Source organism: Oncorhynchus nerka, linkage group LG3 (assembly GCF_034236695.1).
Source record: "Oncorhynchus nerka isolate Pitt River linkage group LG3, Oner_Uvic_2.0, whole genome shotgun sequence".
NCBI lineage: Eukaryota > Metazoa > Chordata > Actinopteri > Salmoniformes > Salmonidae > Oncorhynchus > Oncorhynchus nerka.
Window position 1 is genome coordinate 55,768,040 of NC_088398.1, and position 12,797 is coordinate 55,780,836.

A 12,797-nucleotide genomic window follows, 5' to 3' on the forward strand; every position below is an offset into this window, starting at 1 on the left:
CAGGACCTCAGACTGGGGCGAAGATTCACCTTCCAACAGGACAACGACCCTAAGCACACAGCCAAGACAACACAGGATTGGCTTCGGGACAATTCTCTGCATATCCTTGAGTGGCCCAGCCAGAGCCCGGACCTTAACCCGATCAAACATCTCTGGAGAGACCTGAAAATACCTGTGCAACAATGCTCCCCATCCAACCTGCCAGAGCTCGAGAGGATCTGCAGAGAAGAATGGGAGAAACTCCCCAAATACAGGTGTGCCAAGCTTGTGGCGTCTTACCCAAGAAGACTCGCGGCTGTAATTGCTTCCAAAGTGCTTCAACAAAGTACTGAGTAAAGGGTCTGAATACTTATGTAAATGTAATGTTTCAGGTTTTTATTTCTAATAAATTTGCAAACATTTCTAAAATGATGATGAATACTTTCTGAAGGCACTGTGTATGGGTTATACACAGTGCCTATATTTTCAGTGATATGATGTTCTTGTTGGTTTCCAATAGATCCTAATGGCTCAGGGACATTCATTCATTCAATCATTAATTAATTATTTAATTAATAGATTTATTCAATCATTAATTAATAAATAAATACATGTATTCATTAATTCATTACTTGTTAGGTTCCAGTAGGTTCTAATTGCTCAGTGACATTCATCCATCCATTCATTCATTCCTTGTTGGTTTCCAATAGGTTATAATGGCTCAGTGACATTCATTCATTCATTTATTCATTGCTTGTTGGTTTCCAATAGGTCCTAATATCTCAAGGACCAGTAAGGTGTGAAGATCTGCTGGGCCAGTGGTCCTGGCTCTCGTCTCTGAGCTCCATGGACCCCAGCCTGTGGAACGCCCTCTTCTGCCCAGGGAACAACTCTCGTCTCCTAGACGCTCTGCTGGCTGAGTGGATGCCTGTGGTTGACAAGGTAAGTCATGTGTACCTGGACAGCTCTCACAGGTTGTGTCTTATTGGCTAGGTCACCCCTAGAAAATGAGGTTCTGATAAAATAACTGAAGATTAAAAGGTTATCACAAAAGCAGAATACAAACAACACACACCTCCCTCAGAGCCAATACTGGTTTAGACCATGTAGGTCATTTCCATTAGAAACATTAGAAACATTGATGAATGGTCTAGTGAGAATACCATTGGTAGTAAACAGTAAACAGAAACTGTGTCATATATGAGCCTATGGATTTTCCTTCTATAGATTTTTTTCCAGAAACCATTTTCTGTAATTTTGAGAAGTTACTTTAAGTACATTTTTTGGGACATTAAGACGTTTTAGTATAAGCCAGCAATTGTTGTTATGTTATATCCTAAAACATATTCAACTTTCTTTGATCATTTTGTAATTTCCTTCTATATCCAAGGCGACTCAGCTTATGAACATAGTACAGGGCACTACCAACGCCAATGTCACCGTTCCCATGATCCTCACTGAGTGGCATGCACTGGCTGGCTCCTTTGTCAGCGGTGAGGTGGCCTTGAGGAACTTCAGTAATCTGTTGGATGCTGCCTACCTGGTGGGCTGGGTCCCTGAGAACATCACTGCAGTGGACTGGACACAGATTCTCATGACAAGGTTAGTGCATACACACACTAATGAAGGCCCTTTGGCCGAAACGTTGGTCAAATAAATCGACCAAGTAGAGATGAGTGTATACTCTTTCTTTTTCATTTGTCATGGTCAGTGTACCTTTAGTAACCACAGGATGACCATGCTGTCTTGAGATAATATAATCAAGGTTTGTGTATAAATGAGTATACAATATCCTTGCATCCACAAGCGGAGTTATCAGTATGTACCATACCAGTCAAAAGTTTGGACTCACCTACTCATTCAAGGGTTTTTATTTATGTTTACTATTTTCTACATTGTAGAATAATAGTGACGACATCAAAACTATGAAATAATACATACAGAATCGTGTAGTAACCAAATATATTTTATATTTGAGATTAAGAGAATGCCAAAAGTGTGCAAAGCTGTCATCAAGGCAAAGAGTGGCTACTTTGAAGAATATTAAATCTAAAATATATATTTTTTGGTTACTACATGATTCCATATGTGTTATTTAATAGTTTTGATATCGTCACTGTTATTCGACAATGTAGAAAATAGTACAAATAAAGAAAAACCCTTGAATGAGTAGGTGTGTCCAAACTTTTGACTGGTACTGTAGGCGAGCCGACATCATGAAAATATTGAGTCTATCAACATGCGTTAGCAAATACAACATGTAGAAATGATACTGAATATATCATTGATGTAAAGTGAGATTCCACTTGACCGCTGAGTCCTTTTATGCGCTCTGGACATACTCTGGTAGTTCCCAACTTGCTAATGACCATCAGGTCCTAACAACCTGGTACTCAGGGCTCTATTGTCCCTCTAACCACTCTGATGTCAATGCAAATGCAATCAAAAATCACATCCAACACTTACCATCAAAACAGTATGAGCTTTTAAATCTCACCTCACTGTGATGATCAGTTTGAAGAAAGAAGTTCAAAAACAAGTTGAAGCTGAGTGGAAAACATGGTTGTTTTGTATGTTGTTTTCAAAGGTGATGATTAATTCAAAGCACCCATATGCATATTAGAATGAGCCCTAAAAACTAAATTGTACAATACATAGCCTACCGCTTATCATGCATGGCAGAAAAACATCAAATAAAACTGATTTAAGATGTCCTTGCTACATCGTTGGTCTAGCCTATACTCCAAAATTAAACAAATTTGAGTAGGCCTAATCACCTTTGAGCGTGTACTGTATTATTATGCATACTGGATGGACTGGTTAGCTTATGCTCCAAATTTCTATTCATGAGTCTGGGAGAGAATGAATAGCCCTAGGCGTTGCTGTTGGTTCATTGATTGTGTAGGGGAGCTTACGGGTAGCCTACAATTATAGTGCATTTGTATTTGATTTTGAATAGCCTAGTAATAGGGTTAATCGGGTGGCACATTACCTTTAGCTATACAGAATATCTCACCACCAAGTGTTTCCATCCCCTTCTCTCTCCTTTATTCCTTTCTGGAGCATTCAGAGAAGCTGTATTTCGTTGTGAAAACGTGTTACTATTGATGTTCCCAAACAGATTTCACTTGGTTTCCCAAATTAAGCACTGGGTAGCTGCAGAAACAGGGTTGGGGAGCCCACGGCATGCAGAGTGTGGGCGATAGCATGCACCTCAAACAGTGGTTGATGCATGAAGTGAAATAAGTGTTGTTGTATTTCTTTTCCAGCTGCTCATATTAAGCACAGCTCTGCTATAAAACCGAAGTAGGCTGCCAGGGATCATTGAAAAAGGGACGGTGGGAAGCTTGCGGCCTCCATTCCCTGTCTTTTTCCCCACCCCCTGTTCCTGCCCATTTGATAATGGGCCGTTCTAAATCGAAATTAATTTGACATATTTGTGAAGACGAGATTAAATTGAGAATAATCTGATGGGTGAAAATATGATCACTTGATGAGAGAACAGCTGTGCATCTTGAGGCAATGAACATAGCGCAAGCTTTTTTTTGGAACTTTCTCAAATCATCAATAGCCTATAGTTTCGTCTTGCAGCCCATATATGTTTTGATTTTTAAGACATTCTAAGGTTTATCAATCACAACAACATTTTCCAAATAAATCTAAATCTATTTTATAGGACCTGTTTCAAATGATCACGTTTACGCTCAGCATAGCCATTTCATATGTGCACTCCCTCCGGACTGGTAAAAAATCCTTCCTATTTTATTCAGCTATATTTAATTATATTCTTCTTACTATAAAGTCATATAATATAAAATAATGGCACAGGACTTTTAAACATATATGGTCTGCTAAATGAACAAGCCTACAGCCTACGGCATGGAGCATAGCCAGATAACATACAGTAAAAGGCCAACTCATATTCTGTTTATCTGAAATACATTTTCTTCACATCATAATGTTTCTTTAGACCTGACTAAAATAAATAATAGATTTAATAGACCTTTTGAAATGTAGATGTTCCAAAGGCACATCACCGGCTTGTATGTGTGGAGGCCTGGAGATGCTAAACACATTTATGTTCATTAATGGTCAATTACCGTGAGACCGGCAGAGTTTTGCATAACAATAACCGGTTGACAGAATTTCATGACCGCCACAGCCCTAGCTGAGATGAGGTATGTTAGTGGGATATGTAAGTGTGTTTAAGTTATGAGTTGGTTGTCATGTATAAACTCAACATCCATTTCTCTATGTCTCTCAGGGGTTTGGGGGCATTCATCACTGTGGGCTCTCACCTCCAGAACAGCTCAATGTGGCCGTCTATGGAGTCATACTTCCACATCGCCTACTGGATAATGAACTACCAGCCCAATGTCACCGCTTCACCAAATTGTGAGTCAGGCATGCATACACCAATACAACAAACACATAAAGAACACATGCACACATAAGGTAAGGTACGTACAGTGCATTTGGAAAGTATTCAGACCCCTTGACTTTTTCCACATTTTATTACTTTACAGCCTTATTCTAAAATTGAATAAATAGTTTTTTCCCCCTCATCTATCTACACACAATACCCCATAATGACAAAGCAAAAACAGTTTTTTGAAATTTTGCAAATGTATTAACAATAAAAACTGAAAAGAACATTAACTTAATTATTCAGACCCTTTACTCAGTACTTTGTTGAAGCACCTTTGGCAGTGATTACAGCCTTGTGTCTTCTTGGGTATGACGCTACAAGCTTGGCACACCTGTATTTGGGGAGATTCTCCCATTCTTCTCTGCAGATCTTGTCAAGCTCTGTCAGGTTGGATATGGAGCGTTGCTGCACAGCTATTTTCAGGTCTCTCCAGAGATGTTCGATCGGGTTCAAGTCCGGGCTCTGGATGTGCTACTCAAGGACATTCAGAGACTTGTACCGAAGCCACTCCTGCATTGTCTTGGGTTGTGTGTTTAGAGTCGTTGTCCTGTTGGAAGGTGAACCTTCGCCCCAGTCTGAGGTCCTGAGCGCTCTGGAGCAGGTTTTCATCAAGGTTCTCTCTGTACTTTTCTCTGTTCATCTTTCCTTCAATCCTGACTAGTCTCCCTTTCCCTGCTGCTGAAAAACATCCCCACAGCATGATGCTGCTACCACAATGCCTCACTGTATAGATGGTGCCAGGTTTCCTCCAGACGTGACACTTGGCATTCAGGCCAAAGAGTTCAATCTGGGTTTCATCAGACCAGAGAATCTTGTTTCTCATAGTCTGAATGTCTTTAGGGGCCTTTTGGCAAACTCCAAGCGGGCTGTCAAGTGCCTTTTACTGAGGAGTGGCTTCCATCTGGCTACTTTACCATAAAGACCTGATTGGTGGAGTGCTGCAGAGATGTTTGTCCTTCTGGAGGTTTCTCCCATCTCCACAGAGGAACTCTCTTCCCCAGATCTGTGCCTCAACGCAATCCTGTCTTAGAGCTCTACTGATAATTCCTTCGACCTCATGGCTTGGATTTTGCTCTGACATGCACTGTCAACTGTGGGACCTTATATAGACAAGTGTGTGCCTTTCCATATCACATCCAATCAATTGAATTTACTACAGGCGGATCAATCAAGTTGTTGAAACATCTCAAGGATGATCAACAGAAGCACGATTCCCATGAGCTCAATGTCAAGTCTCAAAGCAAATGGTCTGAATACTTAGCTATTTCTGTTTTTTAATTTTTTATAAATGAGCAAAATTGTCAAAAAAATCTGTTTTTCGCTTTGTCATTATGGGGTATTGTGTGTTTGTTGATAGGGAAAAACATTTTTTTCTTCTATTTTAGAATAAGGCTGTAACGTAACAAAATGTGGATAAAGTCAAGGGGTCTGAATACTTTCCAAAGGTACAAACTGAATACTTTCTGAATACAATACAGTTTTAGTTCACAAGTACACAAATAGACAGTATGATATTTACTTATTGTTATAACTGATCAGTTACGTGCCAATCATACCATGGAACAGAAGCTGCTGAGAGCTAGCAATTTGATTACTCATTATAATGAGGAATAGGCAAATGTTCATAGTCAGCAATATCCAGTATCCATATCCAATGCTCAAAGCTACATGCATTTTTGGCAATATGGCCACCATTGCACGTGTGCACATTTCGATAACGTGAATACTCATTGCCCTGGTTGTCTTGGTGTTGTCATCAATGCTGAGCAGTAGCTCTGTGACAAAGATACATAATGACAAGATACACTGTTTGTCCCAAATGGCACCCTATTCGCTATAGAGTGCACTTCTTTTGACCAGAGCCCCCTGGTCAGAAGTAATGCACTACATAGGGTGCTATTTTGGACGCAGGCTCTGTCTGTTCCACTCATGAGCTCTATCTGTTTTAAAACAATATATAATATATATCATAACAGGTACTGTTGATTCTACCACATACGCCTATATCTGCAATACTGGGTTTACCTGGCAGCAGTTTATCCCAACCACCGCTGCTCTGGTACAGGAGTTTTCTGCTAATCCTGCTGTATTACTTAGGTAAGTAATCTCATAGGGCAGAGAAGGATAGAGCCTGGCCATAGGTGTGGAGTTTATGGTTTAGGCTGTTTCCAGAATGACACCATTTTCCCTACTTAGTGCACTACTTTTGACCAGGGCCCATTGGGCTCTTTTCAAAAGCAGTGCGCTATATAGGGAATAGGGTGCCATTTGGGATGCATACCGTGCCTCTAAGTAAAGTGTTATCTAACTACTGTAACGTCACTTCTGCCACAGACTATCTCCCCTGGTGTCTTTCCTTCTCCTGCTCACATTGTGTCTAATTGTTCCTCACATTGTAATGACTCCGATTCACACTTACATCTTAGTGATGCGCTCTCATTGATCTGTTTTGTTGTCAATTGATCATATTTTTATGACTAGATTATTATTACAACATATAGACTAGTAGATTATTATTACTGAAACAAATGATTTGTCATTGATTTTGATTAGTGGTTTATTAGATGTAAATGTACCTTTTCTAGTTGATTATGAGGCATGTGTTTGGTGCCAAGTGAGGAGATAACAAATATTTTTGTTCTCTTTTCCACAGGCATGTCCAGGGCTCCTTGTCTTTCCTCCAGGCTGTCTATGGAAACATTGCCACAGGCGCAGTCACCCAGCTCCTCAGGTCCGACCTAGTCCTAGGGGACGACTCCATCCCAGCCCTCCTGGAGAACTTGATCACCATCCTGAACAAGGACATCACGCTGGTCTCCAACCTCATGTCCCTGGAGCAGTTTAGCACCAACTCCGAGCTGCCCCTCTCTCTCCTGGGGGAGATGTTAGAGGCCCTGGGCCTGAAGCCTCTGGAAGACCTGTGGACCCAGGGAGGTGGATTCCAGGCTCCCAATGCTTCATCTGTGATGGCCATTGCCCTGAAGGTAGCCAAAAACATTAGACAGAGATTAAGCCTAGTTCTGGACTAGAAAGCATTTTCAAAGGAGATTCTTTATAGAGCATGATTTTTAGACCAGGACTAAATTTAATCTGTGTCCGGGAAACCACACCGTATAGTATTTTGCAATTGTATTATTTATTCAAGATCAATGTTTTGTAGATGTGAAACTGTAGATATGATTAATTACATTTACATTTACATTTAGGTCATTTAGCAGACGCTCTTATCCAGAGCGACTTACAAATTGGTGCTTTCACCTTATGACATCCAGTGGAACAGCCACTTTACAATAGTGCATCTAGGTCTTTTAAGGGGGGGGGGGTGAGAAGGATTACTTTATCCTATCCTAGGTATTCCTTAATGATTCAGAACATCATTAAAACACCCAAAAATATCATAATATGTAATAATAATAAAGTCAATGAAAATTTCTCAGGTGGCCAAGGACACCCGGCATCTAGTTACCGGGCTCCCTGTCGAGAACGCCAACATGCCAGACCTGGCCGGGGTGGAGGCTCTGCTGATGCAGTGGCTCTCAGTAGCTCAGGGAAACCTGACCCTGCCTCTGTCTCTCAGCATGGGAGATGCTCTGATCACCTACTCTGGCTCTTTCAACTCTACCTCCCTGGCCTTCCTCAGACAGCTGCTCAATCCTCTCACCAACCAGAGCTCAGCGGGCATAGCAGACAACATCCTGCGGGCCATGGAGCGGCTGAAGACTGTGCTGGATGCTCCTAACGGCGACTCAACGCCCATTCTCCTGGGGTACGTGATCCAACTACAGGAGTTGCTGGTCTCGAGTCTACAGCTACGCAGATATGAGCAGCTCTTGCTTCCAGATGGGAACCTCACCACAGCTCAGGTGACAGACCTCCATTTGGCTGTGGTGGACCTCTTCCAGCTCCTGTACGTCCAGCAGCTTAGTCAGGCTGGGGATCAGGCTGCCCTACAGACCCTACTACAGAGACTCTCGGCCCTACTACCTCTACAGCTCCAACAGCAGTACCTTGGGATGGTCAGCCACTTCCAGGCTGTGATAGAGAGCTTGGTGTCATGTACAGCGGCAGGTCAGAACTGCACGGCTGCGGTCCCACAGGTTGGTTTTGTATTTGTTTTGCTATCCATTGTCCTTCTTTTTTTTAAAGGCATTTTAAATCCAATGTATTATTATTATTGTTATTATTACAGGTGCTCCAGATCCTGGCAGCTAGTGGGGACCACACGTTCAGTGGGGACCAAGCTAAACCCAGCATGCTAAGCCAGGAGTCCATGAAAGTGACTGTCAACCTGCTTACTCTCCTCTTCGCCTGGCACGATACCGACATGTCTAACAATAAGTCCGTCACGCCAGAGTCTGTCCTCAAGACCGTGGACCAGACTGCCTTCTTCCTCCAGCAGATTACATCGACTCCCAACATCAGCGTATCCTCTCTCCAGCAAGCTATGCTACAATCCAACCTTACCCTGGGGGAGCTGGAGAAGATGGCTGCCCTGGCCGGCGCAACCAACGCACCAGCTCTCCTGGCTAGCATCATGGGCGTCATCAACGTGCAACAATGCCTGGAGCCCCAGCCCAACAATACCATCAGCATGGCCCAGTGTGCACTGGAGCTGAGTGAGAAGGTCACTGGTTTTATCCATGCTCTGCCTATACCTCCAGGATGCCAGTCCAACTGCACAGCGCTAATCTCCCTCCTCCCCATCCTGGTCAACCACTCTGTGAGTATCGGCCTTGCCGCCAGCTCTGGCCCAACCCCACTCATACCAACAACTGAGGCTATTACAGATACCATAGCCAGCATCAGAGAGAATCTACAGCATCTCAACCTGGAGTCTGTGGAGCTGATCAGTAACGAGCTCCATGTCCTTGAGGGTTTAATAAAACTGTCCGCATCTGGACAGTCTCCAGTCTACTCACACAATTCCACTGATCCACTGATGCAGGACTCGGGTAATGTACAGAAAGTGTATTTGGAGATAGCACAGTGGTACCTGAGGAAGCTAGAGAATGTGACCAGAACCAGTACCTTCTCAGAACTCCTGGACCCTTTCTTCCATATGGCAGAGATGCAGCTGGCTCTCCAACTCTCTCAGACTGAATTTACTATCTTTGTTAGTAAAGAGGTTGAGTATTTGATGAGAAGTATCCAATACCCTATCAACGGGACAGACGTGAGTAAAATCGGCCAATCGGTCATTAGGATACTCAAGGGTAACCTGGACCTGTTCAAGTTAAACATTGCTTACCAAGCGGTTATGGGGAACAATTGGCTAAACTACAGCTTGATTAATGAGGCCGAAACCCTGATCAATAATGAACTCACTGTGCTTGAGGGTTTGATCGAACTCGCCGCCTCTGGACATTCTCCAGTCTACTCACTCAATTCCACTGATACACTTATGCAGGATCCAAATTACGCACAGAAAGTGTATTTGGAGATAGCACAGTGGTACCTGAGGAAGCTAGAGAATGACACCAGCACCAGTGCCTTCTCAGAAATCCTTGACCCTTTCTTCCGTATCGCAGAGATGCAGCTGGCTCTCCAACTCTCTCAGACAGAATTCACCATCTTTGTTAGTAAAGAGGTAGAGTATTTGATGAGAAGTATCCACTACCCCATCAATGGAACAGATGTGAGTAAAATCGGCCAATCGGTCATCAGGATACTCAATGAAAACCTGAACCTGTTAAAGTTAAACATTGCTTGCCAAGAGGTTTTGCAGAACTCTTTCGGGAACGTAAACTGGCTAAACCACAGCTTGTTAAGCGAGTTCGAAACCCAGATCAGGGAGTACCTCAACCTGACACAGGATTGGCTGAGACAGCCCCGTGTGACCCAGGTCCTGACCAATATGCTGCATTGGAACATAAGTGGTGGGATGATGAACGTGACTACTCCTGGGATGGACCTCCAGCAACTTCTCAGGACTCTTGGCTCTCTCCTCACCCCAGAGCAACAGGCCTACCTCACAGCCATCCAAAACAACAGCCAGGCTCTCAACCAGGTAATTTCATTTTACACAGGTAGTCCCATTGAGTGTTGACAGTATTTGTAAATATTTTACTATGGGGTGAATTTGAACTGTCAATGGGATACAAAGTGAAAATTGATACTTTTAAATTAGGATTACAGCCCCTATGGCTGTAGTATGACAAACAAACAAATTTCTACTTGGGGATTTCTAACACAAAATCTGGTATCTTCTATTTTCTTCTCTTCTCTTATCTTCTCCCTTTTCTTCTATTTAAAAAAAATATATCTTCTCTCCTTTCCTCTCCTATCCTTTCAGGTTCTGTTGGTGGCCAGTCAAGAAGGAGGTCTGGGTAGTGACCAGTTCATCCAGGCATTCATGGATGCTGCAAGCTCTGTCCTGAGTGGCTTCACCATGGGCCTCACACCACAGAATGGCACTGCAGAGATCCAGGGTATTCTACTGGGTGAAGAGGTCCAGATTATTCTTCAGGATGCCCTCCAGCTGGCATTCAGACCTAACATGAGCAACGCCCAGTCACTCAACATCACCATGGAGATTGTCAGGAGGGCGGAGGGCGTGGTTAGATTGCTGGTCCCCCAGGAGGCTGTTGGGTATCTGTTGCCAGGGTTCAGGTTCATTAGCACCTACCTTGAGACAGTCTCCAGACCGGGCGGGCCTGATAAGTGGAATGAGATGTGAGTTGTACTGTGTGTGGACTGTAAATATTAATGCATTTTAGGCTGCGTCCCAAATGGCAGTAGTGCTGTGCGTGGATCCTGGTCAAAAGAAGTTCCCGAGATAATATGGTGCTATTCGGGATGTAACCTTACTGATTCTAAATGCTCACTGAAAATCAGAAGACGTCAGTGATTTTTAGGATGATGCTGTTGATGATGACAAAAAATGTTATCATCAGGTTGTTTTGTTACTCCCTCCCCTCACAGTGAAGATGATGACAATGATGCTGCTACTTTTGCTGCTGCTGATGACGATAAACGATAACATAACGATAACAATGACATTTTCTTTCCTCTCAGCATTGTGAACGAGCTGAAGATGGTCCAGGGCCTCCTGGCCCCTGACAGCAGTGCCGAGGTCTATCTCTCTATCATCATCAACATCACTCATGTCATCCTGGACTCCAGCCAAAGCCAAGGCAAGTTGCCTATAATAGCTCCTCAATATCACTGTAGGACTACGTCCCAAATGGCACCCTATTCCCTACATACAGTAGTGCGCTACATTTGACCAGGGACCATAGGGTAGTGCACTATATAGGGAAAGGTGGCAATTTGGGACAGTGCGTCTACTGTCCTAATGGCCTGTGATATAGTACTGCTGCCACCATACACTTCATTATTAAATAACCCTACCAGGATCTCAGCCAGACACTTTAAGCACAGTTTATTGACATGCCAAAGTCAGAGTTTGTGTCCTCTAGGAAAAAATGACTGTATCTGTATATTAACAGTGGCCAGAAATCAACATGGCAAAATATATTGTACATCTATCTGTCTCACTGTCAGAATCTGTGTCTTCTTGGAAAACAATTAAGTTAGCTAACAGAAGCTATCAATTTGTTTGATTGTTGGCTACAGTTGTTATGTTAATAACTAACGATATGCTGTCATTTTTCATAATTGTAACATTATTATCGTCAACAGGTAGCAACATGAGTCTATGGGCTAACATTGGTAATGATGTGACTGCTGAAAACCTTGCAGAAATTGCTGGTCAGGTAAGGCATAATATATTACACCTTTATTATCAGTGAAATGGGGTGGCAGGGTAGCCTCGCGGTTAGAGACGTTGGGCTAGTAACCAAAAGGTTGCAAGTTCAAATCCCTGAGAATCACCGAGCTGTTGTTCTTTCACTGAACAAGGCACTTAACCCACTGTTCCTAGGCCGTCATTGAAAATAAGAATTTGTTCTTAATTGACTTACCTAGTTAAATAAAGGTTAAAAAAAATCTGTAATCTAATTCCTTCTATGGCAGTTCTGCAAAGTCATCTTTCTACATGTGCTGAAGGCTTGTCAGTTGAATGACATATACCTCAGGCAGTCAACAACATGCCAAAGCACAAAATGCTATCCAATGCAGATATCAAGATTGTATATTTTGTGGTTTGTCCAGTTTACAGGTTAAAATATGTGCCAGTGTTTTTCCTCAATGGGTTACTGACTTGCCTAGTTAAATAAAACATTAAAAAATACAAAGATTGAGCTGTCTCACTGACATTCAAGAGTCACAGTAGCTCATGGTGTGGACAATTCCAATAATCATTTCAGTTAATCAATCTTTCTTTCTGTCTAATTTCCAATGAACAATTGAATACTTCATAATTGGAGAAAACTAACAATGAAGGCAATTTCCAATGACACATATTACGTCTAATAACCATGCCTTAATA

The 12,797-nt window shown here is 42.5% G+C and overlaps 2 protein-coding genes across 2 annotated transcripts in view; both read left to right on the top strand.

The window, feature by feature from the left end:
- The first annotated feature begins 825 nt into the window (after nucleotides 1-825).
- Nucleotides 826-11,651, top strand: LOC115116395 (uncharacterized). Its single transcript, XM_065005696.1, has 9 exons — nucleotides 826-921; nucleotides 1,370-1,581; nucleotides 4,244-4,378; nucleotides 7,062-7,392; nucleotides 7,846-8,505; nucleotides 8,598-10,415; nucleotides 10,701-11,080; nucleotides 11,423-11,541; nucleotides 11,638-11,651. The coding sequence occupies exons 1-9, from the start codon at nucleotides 826-828 to the stop codon at nucleotides 11,649-11,651; spliced, it is 3,765 nt and encodes a 1,254-aa protein (XP_064861768.1).
- Nucleotides 11,652-12,053: 402 nt separating this feature from the next.
- The window catches only part of abca12 (ATP-binding cassette, sub-family A (ABC1), member 12), a 62,765-nt gene continuing 62,021 nt past the window's right edge, over nucleotides 12,054-12,797 (top strand). Inside the window, 1 exon segment of the mRNA XM_029637100.2 lies at nucleotides 12,054-12,123. Coding sequence (XP_029492960.2) covers nucleotides 12,058-12,123 — 66 coding nt within the window. The 5' untranslated portion in view covers nucleotides 12,054-12,057.